The 18,590-nt window shown below is 37.0% G+C and overlaps 1 protein-coding gene across 1 annotated transcript in view; it reads right to left on the bottom strand.

Moving 5' to 3' along the window:
• Tpr (translocated promoter region, nuclear basket protein) overlaps positions 1-18,590 on the bottom strand; it is a 56,425-nt gene that overhangs the window by 15,968 nt on the left and 21,867 nt on the right. The window contains exons 20-37 of the mRNA XM_051185943.1: positions 17,979-18,113; positions 17,445-17,585; positions 15,473-15,638; positions 12,502-12,668; positions 11,635-11,787; positions 11,149-11,265; positions 10,648-10,851; positions 10,346-10,530; positions 9,420-9,567; positions 7,732-7,869; positions 7,456-7,587; positions 6,205-6,335; positions 4,852-5,062; positions 3,429-3,572; positions 3,053-3,251; positions 1,527-1,732; positions 1,276-1,337; positions 648-856 (exon numbers count right to left, since the gene is read on the bottom strand). Of these exons, the coding sequence (XP_051041900.1) occupies positions 648-856; positions 1,276-1,337; positions 1,527-1,732; positions 3,053-3,251; positions 3,429-3,572; positions 4,852-5,062; positions 6,205-6,335; positions 7,456-7,587; positions 7,732-7,869; positions 9,420-9,567; positions 10,346-10,530; positions 10,648-10,851; positions 11,149-11,265; positions 11,635-11,787; positions 12,502-12,668; positions 15,473-15,638; positions 17,445-17,585; positions 17,979-18,113 (2,848 nt within the window). The remainder of the gene's footprint in view (positions 1-647; positions 857-1,275; positions 1,338-1,526; positions 1,733-3,052; positions 3,252-3,428; positions 3,573-4,851; positions 5,063-6,204; positions 6,336-7,455; positions 7,588-7,731; positions 7,870-9,419; positions 9,568-10,345; positions 10,531-10,647; positions 10,852-11,148; positions 11,266-11,634; positions 11,788-12,501; positions 12,669-15,472; positions 15,639-17,444; positions 17,586-17,978; positions 18,114-18,590) is intronic.

Below are 18,590 nucleotides of genomic sequence, written 5' to 3'. Positions count from 1 at the left end.
AAAAAAAAGTGACTACTTTGAGATTCTCAATTTTGTACATTAAAAAAGATGTGTAAAATCAAATCAAGTGTGATAATTTAATTACTGTATTGCAATGGGAACAGAGCAGAGAAAGCATCAAGAAGTGCTGGCAATTTTATACTATAGTTTTTCAAAGTGGATTTCATGGCATGTTTCTTAGCTATTAGACTTGAATATCTGGTTCCCGAAAGCAAAGCACGTTATTTATAGAAATATATTTTCCCTCTTTATCAGCTTAAAAATAAAGCAAAGCATAAGAGAAGGAAGAAATTTACTGGATTTACAATTAAGTATCTTGGGCAGCCATGACAACACATGCCAGTAATCCCAGATACTTAACATGATGAGGAAGAAGGATCATGAATTGGAGGCCAGCATGGACTCAAACAAATAGATAGGCCCGAAAATATAGGTTAGTCAAACAGTATTTACCTGAGTTTTATTACTGTTTTAGAAAAAAATTAAGCACAAGTAACCTAGGAAGAATGTACTCCAAATATTAACTACTTTTATTATGATGTCTTACTTAAAATTTGTATGTTCCATTTATCCTTATAGCTACTCTTGTCTTCTCAAAACAAATCTACATAAGCAGCCAGTCCAGTGAGATCCCTGATTTCACTCACCTTCCTGGGACTCCACCTGTGTGGTGGGCATTACAGTTGCTGTTGGGGTAGTGGTTGGGTTTGTGACAGTTGCAGGTGTAACCATTGGGCGGATGCTTGCCCTGGGTGTTGACTTATTTCCAGCCATAGCTGCTGCTGTCACTTTACTTGGAGTAGAAACAACAGGAGTTGGCTTGATATTGGCTGTCGGTGGGTCTGATGTACTGGCACTTAATGGAAGAAAAGTTCAAGAATAACATAGTCACAAAACTTAGGCTGAAGGTCCCTTGTAAATATATATTTTGCTTTCTTCGCAATAACACTACATAGAAAGCAAACAGTTATAGGAAATAGTCAAGATTATATGTCGTCTCTACGAAACTTGGTATATGTACACATTCACACATATAATGAAAATCAAGACATTACTTTTTAAAATGAATGTTCAGCAGGTATTTAGTAACAAGTTCAAATCTCTCCAGCCCCAGCCTAGACATGGGACCGAGTAGGAGCTTATTTTAGAAGCCAATTACAAACTAAGAAGCGAGGTGTTTCTGGTCACTGAAGCTTTACACTTAGAAATGAAAGCATAGTGAAAACAAGAGTTGAAAAGTACACAACTCAATTTCTTCTGAACTTTAAGACTCACATTCCTCTTTCGCCAGAAGCTGGAGTGGTTTTCAGTGTGATCTGTCTCTGCTGTTCTGGAGCCTGTAAAGAGGAAAAACATTGACTTCCATGCTTCCTACACTCTCAAGTCCACTGAACAAAGACATCAGGCTATTATCAACCATCTGTGGATTTGTGATTTTAGTCCAAATTCCCTCTAACAAAGGCTCCTAGAACTTCCAAATACAATCACACAAAGTGGCTGTCAAGTAAATAGAAATGGTTGGTCACCTTATTAGTGGGCTCCTGAGGCTCATCTCTCTGCTCAAGTTGTCTCTCCTGATGCTCTCTGAGTTCTCTCTCTAAGCGACTAATCCGACCTTCATACTGGGACTTTAGAGCAGTCATTCGGACATCCAGTTCATCTTTCTGTTGATCTAAAGCTCCATTCCTTTGCTTAAGCTCTTCATTTTCTTTAGTTAACTGATCTTTTACACCTAAAATAAGCACATAATTAACCATCAGAAACATGTTCTTTGCATGCACAGTTAGTATTAGATTCTGTACTAGTTTTGATACTCACCACCTATCTCAATGAACAAATTTCTAAACGTATCCATGTTTATTATATTATATACTTACTTCAGCAAAAATTTGTAAATTATCCTAAAACATCAAAAAATTTAAATTGATATAAATTAACTTTAGCAGGAGCTTGCTTATATGTGTATATTATTTATTATTAGCAACTATAAAATATTCACATCAGTCTATATAGTATATATTAAAAAACAGATCAGTGAAGCTAGGTATGGTGGAGCACACCTTTAATCCCAGCACTAGGGATGGAGAAGCAGGTGCATCCCTGTGACTTTAAGACCAGCATGGTCTACAGCACAAGTTCCAGGACAGCCAAGGCTGTTACAGAGAAACCCTGTCTCAAAACCCAAAAAGATCACTAAGTTTTTTTTTTTTTTTAATAAAGTTGCTGTGAAACAATCTTAGAAAAATAAAGTGAGAGCAAAATCAAAGTGAACTCACAATTCATTTATCCTAAGGCCTTGAACGTTTTTAGTACTGGGTTTCTTATAAATGTGACAGTATTCTCCACAAAGTCCATGGGAGTACTACACCGAAAGTACAGAACAGTCAGTCCTTGGGCTGATAAGAACCTATGCTGTGTTGTTTGCAAAACAGGCAGGCAGTGTTCTGGATGTAAAGGAATGCCACAGGTGTTTCATTCTAACCCAAAAGCAGAGCAACTGGGCAGTGGTAGTGCACACCTTTAATCCCAGCACTTGGGAGGCAGAGGCAGGCAGATTTCTGTAAATTCAAGGCCAGCCTGGTTAACAGAGCTAGTTCTAAGACAGTCAAGGGTACACAGAGAAACATGGGGAAAGAAAATTAAATTAAAAAGGGGAGCATTACTCAAAGCTAATTACAGCAAGCTTCACAAACATACCATTTGAAAATTAAAATTTCTGGGGCTGGAGAGCACTGGCTACTCTTCTAGAGGAGCCAAATTTGGTCCCCACACCTACCTGGTGGCTTACAACCATATGAAACTCCTGTTCCAGTATATCTAACACCCTCTGTGGGCACCAGGCACATACGCCATACATGTTTACACCCTCCCCCCCCACAAACACGCACGCACACACAAAATTACACATATGAAATAAAAAATCTTAAAGTTAAAAAAACCTAACAAACTCAGACATAAATTTACAATACTGGCTTCTCTTTTACATTTAAGTCTGTACTGCATAATCTGGTTTTAGTATGCAATTCAAATTGTAGCATATACATGAAATTACCAGCTAGATGTGCAATTTTTGATTTTGCTGCTACAATTGCCTTCCTTGTCTTCTCATCCTTCTCGGTTATTTGCTGCCGGAGCTGCTCCTCCTGTGTTGTTCTATCCTGAAGGTCCTGACGTAGGCGTGACAGTTCAGACTGAAGCTGTGCAGTCTGCTCCTGGAGATTTCTTGCTTCTGTCTCTTTTTCAGATAATGTCTTTTTAAGGAAAAAGTAGTATCATGTAACACAGTCAAATCAGTACGAAGTATGTATGTTATAAGGTATTGGAACACTGCTAAAGGTCCTAAATAGTAAGGAGTGGCATGTTTAAGCACTTTAGTGAGGCTTACAGAGGGAATAGGGACATAGGCCTTCCACCCTCCACAGTCATACCTTCTGCAAGCTCTCCACTTGACTCTCAAGGGACTTTGTCTTTGTTTCAGATTGGCTGAGGGTATCTTTGAGCTCCTGCATTTCCTGGACAGAGATGTGCTGCTCCTGATGGTCACCAGAAGACTGAGTGGAACTCTCCATGGCCTAAGATTAGTAATAACACATTGTTACTTAGTGATTCTGCTTCTGTTAAGTTTAAAGAGACAATCCCAACTGTACAAAATTACTGATAAGAGCACTCAAAAAGTGAATTTCTACAGAACAATTTTCATGTTCAAAATGAGAAAATGAGTTATGGTCCTCCACACACAGGTAATGTTAAAGATGACACACCGTAAATGCACCTCTGGCCCTGAACATAGCCCCTAGAAATGAGTGAAATGAAAAAGAGTGACACAAGAGCATAAGCAAATGATAACCTTTGGAAACCCACTTCCACAACAAGAAAAACACACTAAAGTACTAACAAATAGAAAAAGGGTTTAAAAATGTTGGTGTTACCATACACTACTTGTTTAAAATGATACAAAACCTTACTAGTTGTAAAAACTATCACATGTTCATACTGATAACTTGAATTCACAATGAACCACTGTGACAGTTAATTTTGGACTATCAACTTTATTATGGTAACAAACACCTAAGACTTTGATGTGCCTACCTTTGGGGTGAATCTGTGAGGCTTTTTCAGAAAGAATTAACTGAGAGGGGGAAGACACACCTTGTTCTACAGCTGGCAACCTAGACTAAATCAAAAAGGGAAAAGGAGAAGAGCCATGGAACTCCCCTTTGTCTGCTTCATGTGGCAGGCAGTGTGTTCCTGCCACTGAGTCATGCCTTCCCAGCAGCAGTGGACTGGAGTCCCTAAATATGACACTGCTGGGTGACAAGAATGAGAAAAGGTAGCTAATATAGTTCTGAAATCAGCTTTGCAAAGAAATAGTACTAGAAATATGAAAAATAGACTAGATGTGGTGGTGTATGCTTTTAATCCCAGAACATGGGAGGCAGTGGTAGACAGATCTCTATGAGTTGGAGGCCAGCCTGGTTTACAGAGAGTAACAGGATAGTCAGAGCTATGTAGAAGGGACTCTGTTTCAAAAAAAAACCCAAAACAACAACAACAACAACAAAAAAAAAATCACTCAGCATTTATAATTTTTTTTTTGTTCTCACTTTATAATGTACTTTCAGTCACCATATTATATAACTCATTTTTGGCCAGGTGTGGTAGTGCACACCTGTAATCCCAAAACTCAAGGAGGCTCAGCAGTTCTAGGCTAGCTTGAGATACATGGTGAGAAGGTATACAATAACTTTACACCAAATAAATATATCACTGTAAACTTCTCTTGAGTTTAGACTCTAAAAACCAGCAACTGTCAAAATTAAGGGGAAAAAAGGTCACATTTTCTCAAAATACCTTATCCTGCTGGGCTTTAAGTTCTTCATACTGAGTCTTGTATCTGCGTCCAATTTTCTTAACTTGAGTGATCGTTTTGACTTTTTCTTGTATATCAATTATTTTGGCATCTAAATCTTTCTGAATGTTTTCCTTTTCATTTCGTACTTTGTTTAAATCTTCCTTTAGACTCTGAATTAAATTTTGGTTGTTAGTCAAGGATGCATTTGATCTATGAAAAAAAAAATGGGAGAAGATTTGTAAAATTAAATACATGTTTTGCAAATTTTAAAACATTTCAACTTAAGAAGTTTATATTACTGCTTTAATAAGAGCTTTCTAATTATAAAACTAGCTCCACTTCAAAGACAATTATGAATTTAGCCATTATTAGACCTTATTACACAGGTCTAATACCCCTTGTGAAGTTAAGACACGTTGAACCACTAAGTAGTCAAGTAACATGATTTTACAAAGTCATCAAGTGACAACATTCATTTAACCAAAACCTGGTTGACTGAGGACTCTACAGGTCAGATGTTATCCAACTTTCCTGTAAGTGGGAGAGGAACTTTACTGGTTGGATCTTAAAGCCTACACAATTTTTGTCACATTTTCTTCTTGATACACATTTGGCGATGTATGCAGCTTGCCCTCCTGTATATGTCACGATCTGAATTTTCACATTGAGACAACCTAAAATAGGAGTAGCAGCTAATACCAATTCTGTATAAGTACATAATGAAGCTCTTTGAGTTTTAGTTTTCTTAAAGAAATAGTATCTCTCACGCTGAACATGAATACTGATTGGAATAAAGTAAATATATGACAGAAACTTGTAAGCTACAAAGTGTTCTATAAGAGACAGGGCAAGCACAAATTAAAACTAAACAACCTCCCCAACCTCATTTTATAGATTTATAAAGAGACTGTTAACACAAAGGCAAAAAGATGAATTATAGGTTACTGATTATATTTTTGAGAAAATAAATTAGCTTTAAAGTTATGACATGTAGCTTTTTAAATAATCAAGAGAACAAAACTTCATACATGAGCACAAAGAATTAAATGGGTGGTAGCTTGACACAACAGAGAAAGAGGCAGAGCCACACACAAGGGCTCTAGTTCCCAATAACCAGGAAGTGCTTCAGGCTCATATGAAGAGTTGAAATAAACTTGAATTTTCATTAAAGCCAATTGTAGTGCTACGCACCTGTAATCCCAGCACTTGGGAGGGTAACACTGAGTTTAAGGCCACCCTGGGTTACACGCAGAATGCATTGGTATAGTCTGGGCTACCTAGTGAGCTCCTGTCTCATGGGAAAAAGAAAAATACCTCCATTACATATATTTTATAAGTTTTATTCTTGATACCTTGCAGTTTCAGCCTTAAGTCTTCCAACTTCTTCATTTAGCTGCTGAATTCTCTTTGTGTGAATTTCCTTCTCAGAGAGAAGTTTCCGGTATTCTTCTGTATCTGGATCTTTTTGCTGATTTACCAGATGCTAGAATAACAGACATGCATACTTTGCTATGTCAGGTTTCACAAACAAAAGGTGATAGAATAAAATGGCAAAATATCTAATTACTTCCATTAACCACATTGCATACAATGTAATCAAGTACCAAAATAGTGAGTTCAAAGCTTTAGTTAGGACAACAAAGATAAAAGGGCAAGAAAACATCAAATATTATTAACTCTCATTTTGTCAGAGCTGTTAATGAACGTCAATGAATCCTAGAAGTTTATTTTCTAACATTCTAGTTTTTTTTTTTTTTTATGTGTATCTACACATGCATGTGTGCGTGCGTTTGAGTATATACCATAACACACATGTGGAAATCAGAAGCTAACTTATGAAATTCAGTTCTCACCATCTGCCATCCAGATTCTGAGGATCAAATTTAGATCTTTGGGCCTGATGATCTCAGTGGCCTACCTATAAAAGCTTTTAACATTATACACATAATTTCACTGAAGTAATATTTACAAAGAAAAATGTTTTATAGTCTAAACATATGAGACCATTCTAAATGCAACTTATTCCACTAACCAGTTAACACAACTTCCTTTCATGACTTTTCTTATTGTATGTCTGGTAAGAGCAAAATGAGGAATAAAAATGCTCTGAAATTCTAAAATATTATTTCCATTATTACTATTCCACAGCATTGTCTGGGTGTCAGAGAAACTTCATTTACTATTTAATTTTTGTCACCAGAAAGATGCTTTAATATCCACATTTTGCAAATGAGGAAAACTATAGTTCAGGGTGGTTAAGAAACTCAAGTGTAAATCACTCAACTAAACTTACTATGCTGTATGGGTTTCAAAGCCCAGTGAACAAGTTTTCTAAATATGCCTCAGTAAACATACATGTATTTTCACACATATTTTAGAAATAAAGCTAAAGGTTAGCTACTTAGAATGACAAGAACTTTAAATAATTCATAAAGTTTAAGTGATTTTTTTCTGTAACATGCCATGTACTTGCCTGCTAGAGGTCTATTGATAAATGCAATTTTTATCAGTTCCCTATTTTTATACCTCTAAATTTTACTATTGCCATCACGTCAGCCCCCTACAAGTCATTTCTACGATAGTAAATGAATAGCTGTATTTACCTGGTTCCGTGCTTTCCAGCGCTTGACATCCTCTTCTAGCAGCTTCTTCTCCGCCTGCAGCATACCACTTTTCTCACTGAGCTCAGCATTGGCTTCTTGTAAAGGTAAAATATCTAACTCCAGTTTCCTTACCTGAAAATAGTTCCAAAGTTATTATTTTTTATAAGTTTCCTCACCTGAAAATAGTTCCAAAGTTATTATTTTTTATAACCAATGTTAAATTCATCTGTATCACAAATAATAAGAGCTTCTGCTCTTGCCTGGTAAGACACAAACCTTCGCTTGCATTTGCTGCAGGTTCTGCTCAAGCCTTTCTTTTTCTTCTCTTAGCATCTTATTGGTTTCCATGACTACATTCATTGTTTCAGTTTTCTTCATCAGTTCTTCATGTTGAGCCATTGTTTTTGCAGTTATCTGAAACAGACACACAAGTCAAGAACCACATTCAAAGAGCTACCCTTTCCCTACCAGTTCCAACCTTCCCAAATAACAAAGTATAGAGGATTTCAATTTCAACCCTTAACGAAAACTTTGAAAGCTTGCAGGTTTATTTCTTTGAGACATGTGCTTTTCAAGTGAATTTAAATAAATGTAGATTTAAGGAACAGACTAAAAAGACACTGCAAATGCTGCCAACAGAGAAGCGCCACTACCACAGGAAAAATTCAGTGTTTTATCTTTCTGTAATGTTATTCAGATTCTTGGCTTTTTCGAGTTTCTTCTCTCGCTTAGAAGTCTCTCACTTGGTTTTCTCCCACTGGATGTAATTTGCATAGGATGTTCATGTGTCTGTGTGGGTGTTTGGAAGAGAGAGGTTGACCTATGCCTTCCTCCATTACTGTCTGCCTTATGGTTTGAAACAAGGTCTCTCACTGAACCTGCATCTCACTGGTTTGAATAGGCTAGCTGGCCAACAAGCTTCAGCAATCCACCCATCTTGACCTCCATCTTAGCGCTTGGGTACTGATCACACTTTGAGTATTATTCTTGACATAATGTGTGCTAACTTCTTGGCTCTTCTTGCTATATCTGAAAGTAGGTTTCCCCTGTCAACCTCAATAGCCTAAACATTAGCAAGGAAAACAGAGAAGACTGGGATTAAAACACAGTCTTACTAGATGATCTGTCTCCTCTTTCCTCCCAGGGTTAAACTCCATGAAATGTAGGACCTAATATATCCATGGTGAGACAGCAATTACATTTGAAGTGTATTTTCAAATTAGATGCAATTCTGTATCTTTTAACTTCGGCTAGAACCTTAGTCTCTTTAGTCTAATTATTCACTTTTCAAAGGTTTCTCCCTAGTAGCAATGCCAACTACTTTTTCCTGTTTCTTTATTTCCTCAGGAAAGAGTCTGGACCAGTTAGTTTCCTTCCTTCTAGATATGGGGGTGCACTAGATCTCCTCACAATGAACGAACTCAGCAATAGGTACTAAGAGGTACTGTTGAGTTAAAATGGAACTCCATGCTACCAGACATCGCACACAGCACTTTCTTTTGCCTTCTCCAGTTCTTAGCTTTTCAGTTTTTTTCCTTTTGCTTCTTTGCTGAAAAAAATTACTCTATAATAGTTTCAATCTGTTCTATAAGGACTCTGGAATTTTATTATAGAATGACTCTTGAATTGATACATAGAAGCTACAATAGGTTAGAAAGCTGGAATTTTACATACCATACACTATAGTCTAAATGCTTCACACGCACAATCTCAATCCTTATATAGCCATGATCTACATGTTACACATAAGAGACTAAGTTCAGGGAAGCTGAGCAATGTATAGCACACAGACCTAGTCCCATGGAAGCAGATTTCTAAATCAGATGGCTGGAACACAGCCTCTAACTACCACATATCTAAGCATACTGAGTGGATGCTAAATGAATCTGCAAGGTTGAATTAAGTTTCTGTAACATAGTGGACATAAAAATGAGCTTTCCATCAAGCTCAGTGTATCTACATACCTGCACCTTCTCCCTTTCTGCATTCAAGCTGTCCTGAAGTTCTTGCAACTCCCGTTCTAAAAGTTCAACTCTTTGCCGATAACGAAGACTTTCAACCTGAGCCACCTCAAACCTAGTTTCAGCAATTTCTTTTTCTCGTCGTATAAACCTACAAAAATACAAACACGCAATTTTTAGAAAGCTAAATATTAGTATTTTAAAACTTGGGCAATTCTTTTTTTGGTGGGGGAGAGGAGTTTCAAGACAGGGTTTCTCTGTGGCTTTGGAGGCTGTCCTGGAAAACAGCTTCCCGAGTGCTGTGATTAAAGGTGTGCACCACCACCACCCAGCAAAACTTGGGCAATTCTTAAGATGACAAAAAGCATTCACTTTAATAGTTATTTTCACACTTCAAAAAATAGATTATTATGGGATTAGATAGTAGCATTAGAAACATACTACCCCAGACCTGCAAAATAGCTTAAGAGGTAAGGCACTTGCACAAACCTCTGGACCTGAGTTAGATCTCTGGAACCCCAAAAAGGTAGAAGAAAACCAGCTCCATAAAGTCACGTTCTACTACAACATGTATGCAGTAGCATGGCCATGAACACACAAAGATACAACCAATAATATGGGGAAAAAATTAAAAGTACATTATCTTTAGATTATATACACTGGCACCATCTGTAATCATTCCCAACACTTGAGAGGAAGAAGCAGACAGGGTAGTGAGAAAACTATTATCTCTTTAAAATGAAATGAGACATCTAGTTTTCCTTTCTTCTTCTTCTTCTTCTTAGACCAAGCTGGCCTCAAACTCACAGAGATGCTGGGATTAAAGGTGTGCACCAAACCCACCTGAGTGACCACTATGTTGCTTGGCCAATTAAAACTTGTGTTTTGCCTCTTACTATGGAACTACTTGAAGAATGAATTTGACTTACCTAAGAATTTCTAAAATCTGTTCTTGAGATTTTCCTTCTTCACTGACAGAGACATTTAATGGTGTTTGTACAACCTCCTTCATAGAGGCAACCACCTTGTCACTTAGCTTCTCAATTTGATCATGAAGTAGTCTGTTTTGTTTCTCTAGATCTTCACAGCGAGACACACTCTTAGAAACTTCATCCTATAAATCAGGAGTCCATTATAATGGTTTCCCAAGTGTACAGAACAAACAAAAAAACCCCAAACAACAAAAATTTTTATTTTTCCAAAAACATTCTACTGTAATTGACAACAGTACCTTCAACACTCTCTCTCTTTCTTCCCAAGATGCTTTACATGCCAACAGCTGTGATTCTGCTTTCTGAGTTGTCTCTTCCAAATGCTGACGGACTGATGTCATTTTAGAAACCTGTTCCTTGGCGGCTTGAAGAGCTTCCACGTCTGCAGCATGCAGCATCAATTCTCTCTCATACTTATTCTGAGCTTCTACAGCTATTTTCGCCTGCAACGAACAATTTCCCAATTGACAAAGAAGATTAAAATTCACCAAGTTAATACTTTCACGTGAAAATGGGTTTTTCTGTGTATGCACATATAACGAAGGCCATTAACACTGGCGTTCCCCTCTAGAACTCTCCACCTTATTTCTCTCAGGCAGGCTCTTTCACTGCACCTGTCTGCCCCAGCAACCTCCCACCTTTCAAAGTGCCAGGGCTTCAGGTGTCTGGCATTTTATGTGGAAGCTGGGAGTAGAAGTGAGGCTAAAAGCTCACTGCTCAGGAGCTCTGAGAACACTCACTTGTTCCTGACAGTCACGCCTGGCTTGCTGCTCATTACTTAAAGCCGTGCTTGCTCTCTGCAGAGCTTCCTGTACTTCATGCTGGACACTAGAAAGTGTTTTCTTCAATTCAGATAACTAAACAAAACAAGAGTAAGCCACAGTTACCTACAAGCTTGAAAAATACTTAAGACACATGTTCAATAATCCAATTAACTAAACTGAACACAGCTATTGTCCAATATAATTTTTACAGTTCTTTACTAATCCATATTCTCTGCCTACCAGTTTGCAAAAAGTAGAACTGATATGCAATTTTGTAAAGTGGTCTAAATTTTCAAAAGGAAAATTACCCAGATATACAGAATAGTGAAATATAAAATTAAAATTGGTAGGTATGCATTCAATCAATTTTCTGCTGAAATAAGTCACAGTTTAATTTGTGAACTAGTAAAGAGAATGCAGACTTTTGGGAAAGAAAGTTACTATGGATCCCAGTGAACTCACTTGATGCTCCATGCTTTCAATGGCTTTTCTCTTGTCATCCTGAAGTTCTTGTTTTTCCTTCTCTACTTCCATCAACTTTTTCTCCAATTGTGTCTGAAACTCTGCTGATTCTTTTAAACGGACTTCAATATTCTTATGCACTTCTTCAGTCACCTTCATCGTATCATAAGTAGCAAGAAACAGAAGAGATTAAAGGGATAAGTAACATTTTTCCAATCTAAACTAAACTGGAACCAAACTAAAATTACTTGTCTTATACTAAAGAAATCCCTAAAACACTATTTAGCCAAGCAGATATGCCACATAAATCTAGAACTTCTCTTTAAACCTGGCTATTATTTTTTGTATTGAAATCCAAATCTCTTATTTTCCCATCTAGCCTCACATCTATTTGTCCAAATCTACTTGGTCTGTCATTAAAAATTATTTTTCTTATACACTGATATCCATTGATGCCTGTCACAAGAGGGTTTTCTAAAATGGTGGCCTTACTGTTATAGCCTCCACAACAATGTATTCTCAAACTACTACATTAATCTTTGAAGAAAATTTTCTAACTATGACACATTAAGAACCAATTGTTCTATATAAGCTCAGACATTATTTAACATATTTATCTGAAGACTGGACTCATCTGAGGCTTGATACTTTTCTACTATCTTTGATTATCCACATGCCTCTATTCAAATGTACCCACCTGCCATCTGTTAGGTGAAGCCATGCACATATAGCAAACTCATATTCTCTCCTATGTTTTGATTTATTAGGACCAAGAACTTTCCTCAGTAAGAATATTGGTCCAACCCATACCATGCTAACTTTACACACAAGCAAGTTCTTAGTTGAAGACATGTGGAATATACATACCTGTTTCTCCTTGTTCAGGGAATCTTCTAAACTAGTCACCATTGCACGATATTGCTCCACGTTACTAGCACTTGTCTTGAGTCTCTCCTTCAAGTCATTGACTTGCTCTTCAGCCTGCCTTAGCTGACTCATAAGATCATCGACGTCATCTCTGTCACTAGGCTGACCTGGAAGACATTTTAAAAAAAGGCTCTAATAAATAAATAAATATATATATATACACTTTCAATTACTGCTTTGAGTGGCATTATGGATGACTACTATCAAGAGTGCATAAAACAAGATTAGGGCTAAAATTATCTATAAAGTGTATATGAAACAAAGTGAACACCAAAATGACAATTAAGCCAGGCATGAAGGCAAATGCCTATAATTCCAGAGTCATGGTTGGCATGGTCTACAGAGTGAGTTCTACACCAGCCAACGCCATGGCAGCCAGAGGCTAAGAAAGGAAAGGAAATCTAAAAGTATTTTGTTGGCTCATTGCTTCCAAAAATTCAAATGATTGAAATCTCATCACAAAAATTAAAAATTTTATCAAACCAAATCTACAAGCTATAGTTTATCCCAATTTCTGTGTTATCCAAAATATATGGATAATGAGAAAACTGAAGGTTGAAAAGAATGCTTTGTCATAAGTATCAGTATGAAGAGATTACTTGATAGTAATACATCAACTAAACATGTACCAGACATCTGTATCTAAATATATTATATGCATACAAACTTGTTTTCCTACCATTAATAAAGTATATAGAAAGATTGCATGGAAACAAGTTTTTAATTTGAAATGGCAGAAAATATTTAAGCAAAGGACACTAACCAATACAAATTAGGAATTTTTTGACAGAACCTTATCATAGATTTAGCAAATACCCTTGTGGTAGTTGGAATGAGACTGACACCTTCCTATTGGATCATACATTTGCATGCTTGATTCCCAGCTGGTAGACTACTGGGAGAGGTTGGGAGGTGTGACCTTGTTGGAATAAATGTCACTGGGGGGGTGGGTTTTGAGAGGTTTCAAAAGCCCATGCCAGCCCCTCTCTCTGCCCATGGATCTGGAGATCAGGATATAGAACTTTCAGCTACTATTTTAGCACCATGCCTTTTTGCCTGCCACCAAGGTGTACCCCACCCCATCCCCAACCACGATAATGGACTAACCCTCTGGAAATATAAGCATGTCTCCAATTAAATGCTTTCCTTTGTAAGAGTTTTCCTTGGTCATGGTGTCTTTTCAAAGCAAAACCACCTCTACGATAAGCTCATATTTCAAAAAGAATAAACAAATTTTAAGTATCAATAAATGGTTTTAGTGTTGAAGAGAACTCATTTTACACACATGTTCTGGGTTTCATAGAAAACAATACCACCCCATACCAAAGCCAGTGGGTTCAAAGATTGGAAAACCTCAGAACATAGCTTACTTAGTCTGGGGTCAAACAACTGTTTGAATTCAGAAGTCTTCCAAATTTATTATAAGCCCCAAACAGCTTTTCTGTTTGTAGAAAATATTTCAGGCATTCATTAGCACGCACAAAGGGGATTCATTTACAAGACAGGGCCTAAGCTTAAAAGACGTATTGATGTAGATATTAATACTTTGTTTTAGAATGGATTTTCATTTACTGATACTATTTAAGGTCAATTGTGATATGTATATTTCTCCTCTTGTTTAGGTATTGTGTTTATATAGCTCATTTAGAAATGTAATTATAATTTAGTACAGATTATAGATAGTTACCTATAATAGTCAAAACTTATAGTTAAATTAGTTAGGATTTCTAGATATACAGACATGTATTTAAGATAAATAGGCATTCTTCAAACCTTTCTAAAAAGACCTACAGAATATGGCAATTAAAATGATTTAGGGTTTTTCTTGACAGTATTGCTCCTGGCAATACCACCTGCGTCAAAAAGGAAGATGGACATTAAAGAAGCTCATAATGGAGTTTGCTTTCAATATGGCAAGACTAGCCATTTGGACAAGATACTGCTCTTGTCTAGACTGTTTGACTTTATGCTGTATAAACTGGACATGCAGGACCCACAGAAAAGTGACTGCTGACTCAAGATGGACATTGCTATAGAATTCCTGCTTCATGGAAGAGTCTGCCAGACAGTCTATAGGACACAGAGAAAAATGACTGACAAACTGCCAATACAAGAAGACAGTTTAAAGTTTCCTGCTTTGCTGACGAGTCTGCCAGACACACTATGGCCTATGGGCTGAAGAAGGAAGATTACAGAAGAACTTCAGGTGACTGAACAGGCAGTGAGTTGTCTCTGTCATTTCTAGAGTTTATATACTATCCTTCTGTGGTCTTTGAAGGAGTTGAAGACAGATAGTTATGGTTATTATAGTTTTCCTTAGATAGGATTAAAGATAAGTTACATAAACTTTAGACATACAAAGATAGGATAGATAATGAAATATTTTCTTAACTCTTGCTAAATGTTAATGGACTAAATATAGTTTACTGTAATTCTTATTTGATAACTGTTATGTGATATATTTTGCTATGTTAAGTTTAACCTTTTTATTTAGACAGAAAAGAGGAGATGATGGGAGATGTGATTCTGTAAATATGTTTCTCATACTGGTTAATGAATAAAGCACTGTTGGTCAATAGGAAAGGAAGATAGGAGGGACTAGGAGACAAGGAGGAAAGAGGAAGTAGGAAGGAGGAGTCAAGAAGGAGAGACTGGGGAGACGAGATGCTGGCCCCTTTCCCTGGTAAGAAGACCACGTGAAAATAATAGATTAACACAAATGGGTTAATAATTAAGGCAGAGCTAGCCGATAAGAAACAAGTAACTGGCCAACAGCATAATATCAAATACAGATTCTCTGTGCATTAATTGGGGCAGGCGCGGCGGCAGGACAAGACCAGGCAGCGGGCAGAAAAACCTTACTCCTTACAACTTATCTTTTTTACTTACACTGCACCAATCTACTCCTTACCTTTACCAGGTCTCTGTGTAGACTGAGAAGCAAGCTGGACTTCCATATTATTAAGGTGCTGTTTCAGTGTAGCAATTTCCTTTTGAGCATTCTTTAATAGTTCTTTTGTGTTAAGATGAAGATTTATCTCTGTATCTAGCTGTCTCTTTGTATCTAACAGTTGAACCTGTAAGAAACAAACACATAAACACCATACAGATGACCTATAGGTTCCTACATAACTAAAGGTTAAAAGCAATTTCCTAAGAATCCTTAAAACCCTGCCTCAGTGAGAGTAGAACTCCTGAAATTCTTAAAAAGACAAAGCACATGTTACAGTCATGATTTCTAGTATAAGAAAAAGAAGAATAGCCTAGCTTAGTGAAATAAGGCTCTGGAACATGTCACAAGAAAGAAGATGAAGACATTTCAGCAGATTCCCTGAACTGAGAACACAGACCTTTGTTCCCAGAGAACAAAGCATCTCCAGTTCATGCTACAGAGTACCAGAGAGAAACAGCACACAGAAAGAGCACTGTGGGGTAAACAGAGGGCAACTCTCCAATGTCCAGCACACTGTGGTGATGTGCACATGTTTGTGAAAATATCACAAACCATCCAAAGGCTCAGCATCAAAGGGGTCTAACCCTGAAAGCTAAAAGTAGGCAAATGGCAAAATGTACCATGGAGGTAGGACTTCACAAAGGTCTTGCATTAGTGGTAAGCAATAACTACACCTAAACCAAGCACCATTCTCTACCTGCTTAATGCATAATGAATCTTTTTTTTTTTTTTTAAACTTTACTGTCTTTCAGAAGCTCAAGAAAATTCCATACAATATAACCAGTATTTAAATCCCATGGTAAGAAATTCCCAGTACTGCTGCTATTGGTTGTCCCTCCTAAGTAGATGGTTAAGAGCTGATGGCACCATTCACTTGGGGAGCAGGACAGAGAAGTCAGCCTTGAAGTGATCAGTAAACTGTTTCCCTGAATGATAGCTTACATTGTATACCAGATGGTGCTATATGGGCTGCTGGGTGAGAAGGACATCAATATTCTTACCCAGTGCTAGACCCTACATATTGTAATACTAACCTTTTGGAAAGAAATTCCCACCAGTGCAACAATGGCATGATGGTTACAAACTGCTTTCAGATTTATAAGGGCTGTTCTACAGGAGGAATTTCATGCCTGTCACTGTAAGCCTAGTCAAATGCCCTGGTGACTGGGAGCTCATAGGCCCAAGGTGGAAATTTACTGTTGTTTAGTTAAGAGTCCATGGTATCAAACTGCATTCTAACTAATTAAATTTAATTTTATACATACCAGCTAATTTGTGCTGCTTTCAACTGTGGTCAGAGAAGCTTATTTTTTGCAGTATATAGTAGTTAATGCAGACCCATGAGTGTTCAGCTATGGACAGGTCATCTACATCAACTTTCCACCATCCAAAGCTCAAGGAAGGTCTTGGAAGTAGTGGCAGAAAGACCAGAACAGGTAGATGGGAGGGAAACTGAAATGCTGACTCTGGTTACAGCATGGCTGATGCATACATCGACTTCAAACATGAGGTCACCTACCTACACAACACCTATACAAGTCAAGCTAGTCAAATGCCAGCACAGACAAGGGAGCGTTACTGGCAGCTGACGGCTATTAAAGGAGAAAGAGTCACTCTTCTTTGGGGATGTGGTGGCAGGTTGTAGTAATAGGCTTATGGCAATCACTAGTGAACTAGGGATTATTAGTAACAATTTAAGAAAATGAGGACAGGAAATTGGGAGACAAAGTGGGGACAACAGTGGAGTTGGAAGGGGTAGTGAACAGATATGATTATATGTATTATGTAAATGTACTGAGCTTTCAAAGAATAAAGATTACTAAAGATACTTAAATGTCTGTAAGGTCTTTTATAGATTCTGTTTCAACCTAAATAACATTTCTGCAGAACAGTACCTATAAATTACACACACCCAGAAGCTGATACTCACATCTAGATTCCTAGTAAGTGTATGTCTTTGTTCCACCTCGTTCTCCAGCTTCTTCTTTAGGTGAGAGATCTCATGTTCCAGTTTTTCTATCTGGCTACTCAGTCTTTGTTTGGTTTCGGTTTCAGATCGCTCTAATATTCCCTGAGGTGAAAAGAAGTGAAGATGCTTAACAATAAAGAACTAAAGCAATACCAACAACAGTAGAGGCTACACAAAATTATAAGATTATAGTCCACATTGAAGTTAGAATTGAGATTTTCTTTGTATTGGCAACTTCTCATATTAAAATACACTTATTTAATGGTGTGGTAGTAGAGGCAAGAAACACTACAGTAGTTATACAGTAAATAGTTGTAATGCTGACATGCTAATTACATTGTTTCAATCAATTCTCTTTCTGGGTTTCCTTTAAAATATTTTTCTAGCACACCTCCAATTTAAATGTTCACCATAATAGATGAACATAAATTTCCTAGTTAGGAAATTTAAGAAAGTACAAAGGATAAAACTCCTTCAGGTGTTTTTACTTGTTACCTGGATTGTCTGTAGATTAGTCAGCAACAAGTTCTGTCCCCTCTGTTCCGCTAACAAAGACTCTCTTTGCTGAGACAGACGGACTTCTGATAATTTAAGCATTTCCTTTTCCTTCTTCAGATTGTCTGCTCTTACCTTAAAATGAATACAAGTGAAAGAAAAAATATTGGGAAAATTGTGTCAAATAAAATACACTTACAAAATTAAATCAACTTTACTATTTATTTCTTAATGTAATTTAGACTACATCTCTTCTTGATCAAGTGAATATAATTCCCAGTTTCATGTATACAATATAATCAAAAATGATTGGGAATATTAATAGACCAAAAGAAAAAAAGTCTATGACTTCATACTAACAGACACAATTTCTTTGCTCTAACAAACTATTCTTTAAAAATAGTATAATCCTAGCTGGAGACAACTCAGTGGTTAAGAACACTGCTCTTCTAGATGGTTCACCATACCGGGGCACCTAACAACTATCTCTAACTCCATTTAGCTCAAGGGGTCCAATGCAGATACCCACAAACAGACACACATCTACACATAATTAAACAAAACAAAACAAAAATTAAGCAAAGTAAAACCCCAAATCCAAAACACCAGAAC

This window comes from Phodopus roborovskii, unplaced genomic scaffold, assembly GCF_943737965.1.
Source record: "Phodopus roborovskii unplaced genomic scaffold, PHOROB, whole genome shotgun sequence".
Lineage (NCBI taxonomy): Eukaryota > Metazoa > Chordata > Mammalia > Rodentia > Cricetidae > Phodopus > Phodopus roborovskii.
The sequence above is the reverse complement of the archived record's forward strand: the minus strand, read 5'-3'. Positions and strand labels throughout refer to the sequence as shown.